General features: G+C 40.4%; 1 protein-coding gene across 1 annotated transcript; it reads left to right on the forward strand.

Moving 5' to 3' along the window:
- Positions 1–518: 518 nt before the first annotated feature.
- On the forward strand, positions 519–2,258 carry LOC308087945 (UDP-glucuronosyltransferase 2B14-like; the record flags this gene model as incomplete). Its single annotated transcript, XM_080432200.1, has 2 exons — positions 519–1,901; positions 2,235–2,258. The coding sequence occupies 2 exons, from the start codon at positions 519–521 to the stop codon at positions 2,256–2,258; spliced, it is 1,407 nt and encodes a 468-aa protein (XP_080288326.1).
- Between the last annotated feature and the right edge of the window lie 764 nt (positions 2,259–3,022).

Here is a 3,022-nt window from a genome sequence, read left to right on the forward strand (position 1 = left end):
TTTCTGTTTTTGTTTCATCACTTTGTTTATCCTGTATGAGTTCTTTGTTCTGATTGGAGGAAATTGATATCCTGCCCTGAAAATGTATTTTCTGTTATGTTTCTGTTCTGTATTTACTAAAGAGCCATAGAGACGGGAAGACCAAGTACTGTACAAACACACTATAGCAATGATTACTTTATAGAGATATTTAACAATAATTTTAACATATTGTTTTCACTTACACCTGTGATCCTCAAACTCTTCTGGATCAGGGCCCACTTGAAAATCTCACTTGCAATATCCTCACAGCCCAACAGTGAGCTCACAGGTTGAGAATCACTGTCTTACACCACCTTTAATTGCAATCATTGTGCACAATGTTTCTATTAAAACAATTCTATATCCACTTTATTGGCTTTTAGGGTGAAGAAATGCATTTCCACCTGGCCTGGATCGCTGTCCTCTTCCTCTGTTCAGCCATTGCTCATGGGGGTAAAGTTCTTGTTTTTCCTGTGGACGGCAGCCACTGGGTCAATATGAAGGTCATAGTTGAGGAGCTGCATGCAAGGGGCCACCAGGTTTCAGTCATACGAGCAAATGACAGCTGGTACATTAAGGAAACCTCACCGTTCTACACTGCAATCACGATTGATGCTCCAGGTGAATTTGATGAGGACTCTACCAAGACATTAGTGTCTAGACTTCTGGAAATCCAAAGGCAAGGAAAGTCTGCCTGGACTCGTTTCAAGCTAGAAATGGAACTAGCGGAAAGATTTTCAGAAATGATCGAGAACAGTGTTAAAATGCTTGAACACATTTTAGAAGACAAAGATCTCATACGGTCTTTACAGGATGCAAAATATGACCTGGTTCTGACTGACCCTTTTGATCTAAGCGGCCCTATACTTTCCCGCTACCTTAGTTTACCATTAGTCTTCAATGTGAGATGGACAAGCCACATTGAAGGCCATTTCACTATTGCACCTTCTCCGCTTTCTTATGTTCCATTGACAGGGGTTGCAGTGCTATCAGATAAAATGACCTTTCTGGAAAGAATAATCAACATATTGTTTTTTGCCTTTGTGGAATTCCAGGCGGCAAATTATATGAAACCACATTATGTAGGTCTGTTAGAAAAATACCTTGGTTCCGATGTAGACTATATGTCCCTGTATCAAGCAGCAGACCTGTGGCTGATGAGAATTGACTTTGTGTTTGAGTTCCCTCGCCCCACCATGCCTAATGTTATCTATATGGCAGGGTTCCAGTGCAAACCTGCTAAACCTCTTCCTCAACACCTGGAGGAGTTTGTCCAGAGTTCTGGGGAACATGGAGTCATCATCATGTCTTTGGGGACTCTAGTTGGAGAGCTTCCCCATGACTTAGCAGATGAGATAGCTGCAGCTTTTGCCCAGCTACCTCAGAAAGTAATCTGGAGGCATAAAGGTGACAGGCCTGCTACTCTGGGCAACAACACTTTACTGGTGGACTGGATGCCACAGAATGATCTGTTAGGTCATGCAAAGACCAAAGCGTTTGTAGCGCATGGAGGAACAAATGGAGTTCAGGAAGCCATGTATCATGGAGTTCCTATAGTAGGACTCCCGCTGATTTTTGATCAACATGATAACCTCTTTAAAATGGAGTATAGAGGTGCAGCAAAGGTCATTGACATTTTTACTATGAACAAAGACATATTTCTGCAAGGCATTGAGGAGGTTCTCCATGAGCCTTCCTACAGGAACAACATGCAGAGACTCTCCAGGTTGCACAGAGACACGCCAATGAAGCCACTGGACACCGCCATCTTCTGGATAGAGTTTGTCATGAGACACAAAGGTGCTGCTCACCTCCGCACAGAGTCCTACAAAATGCCCTGGTACTCTTACCACTCTGTAGATGTCATGTTGTTCTTAATAGTATTATTCTTGATTATACTACTGACTTTTGCTGCCTTTGTCAAATGTTTATGTTCCAGGGTGTGTTTTAGAAGAAAAACTAAAAGTGACTAAATAAAGATAGGCTTTGTTTAAATATATGATTTTAAAGATGACATTCCTGAACATGATTAGTATAAGTATAAGGCTGCAAGTGGCCATGGGAAGTTGTGTAGAGTCCTGGTATTTGTACCTTTCAGAAGACATGGCCCTGGCTTTTCTACAAATAGCCTTCAAGAGACATCTGTGTCATCCCCTTTAATCAATTATCATTATTATTGAGGCATAATGACTAGTTTACCACTGCTTTGCCAGAAAGTGCTGCTCATCTCTGCATAGAGTCCTACAGAATGCCATGGCACCATTATGTTGTTGCACTAATTACCCCATACCAATCACAACGTACCTGTCAATTGTGTGCCCCGCATATGTATTTGCTCCCCAAAGGAAGTTTGTTCAGTCCAGCAATCATTTCGGGCCCGTCGCCGACAGAGAATGTCGTCCATGTGCAGCTCGTGGAATAGTGGAGATATTTTACTAACACATGTTTTCTGCCAGAACTTTCAAATGGATATGAACAGGCCGGGAATTTCGTCATTTTAGGGGCAAGGCCACTTGGCCTTTGGTGTTCCAACGTTTTTGAGGGCACAAAGGCCTAATGCCAAGGCCATCAAAATAAATAATTTATTTAACTTTTAGGTTAAGGATGATTTATTTGTATCTATAGATTTGATATAGTACAGGAATACTATAACTATCTGTGAAGTATAACCCATTTATTTCACAAAATAATGTATTGGCAAATTACCAATATTTGTACAAAGTCATATTGGTCTCAATATTTGTCACATTCAGCCTTGGACTTCACGGACTGCAGGTAGGAGTCACATTTATCACATTAGATTCACAGATTCGAGATTTGATGTATTTTCCCATTCATTTCATTCAAATGAAATGTGATTAAACTTGCACTTATAATAACTTAAGTTGATTTTTCACTATTTAAAATGTAGTATTTCTTAATTATTAATAATTATAGCTTGTAGATTGGCTATTTTTATTTTTGTCTCCGCCGTAGGTGGAGAGTATGTTTTCGCTTCGTC

The sequence above is a fragment of the Gymnoscopelus braueri genome, assembly GCF_963280865.1.
Source record: "Gymnoscopelus braueri genome assembly, chromosome: 1".
NCBI classification, from domain to species: Eukaryota; Metazoa; Chordata; class Actinopteri; order Myctophiformes; family Myctophidae; genus Gymnoscopelus; species Gymnoscopelus braueri.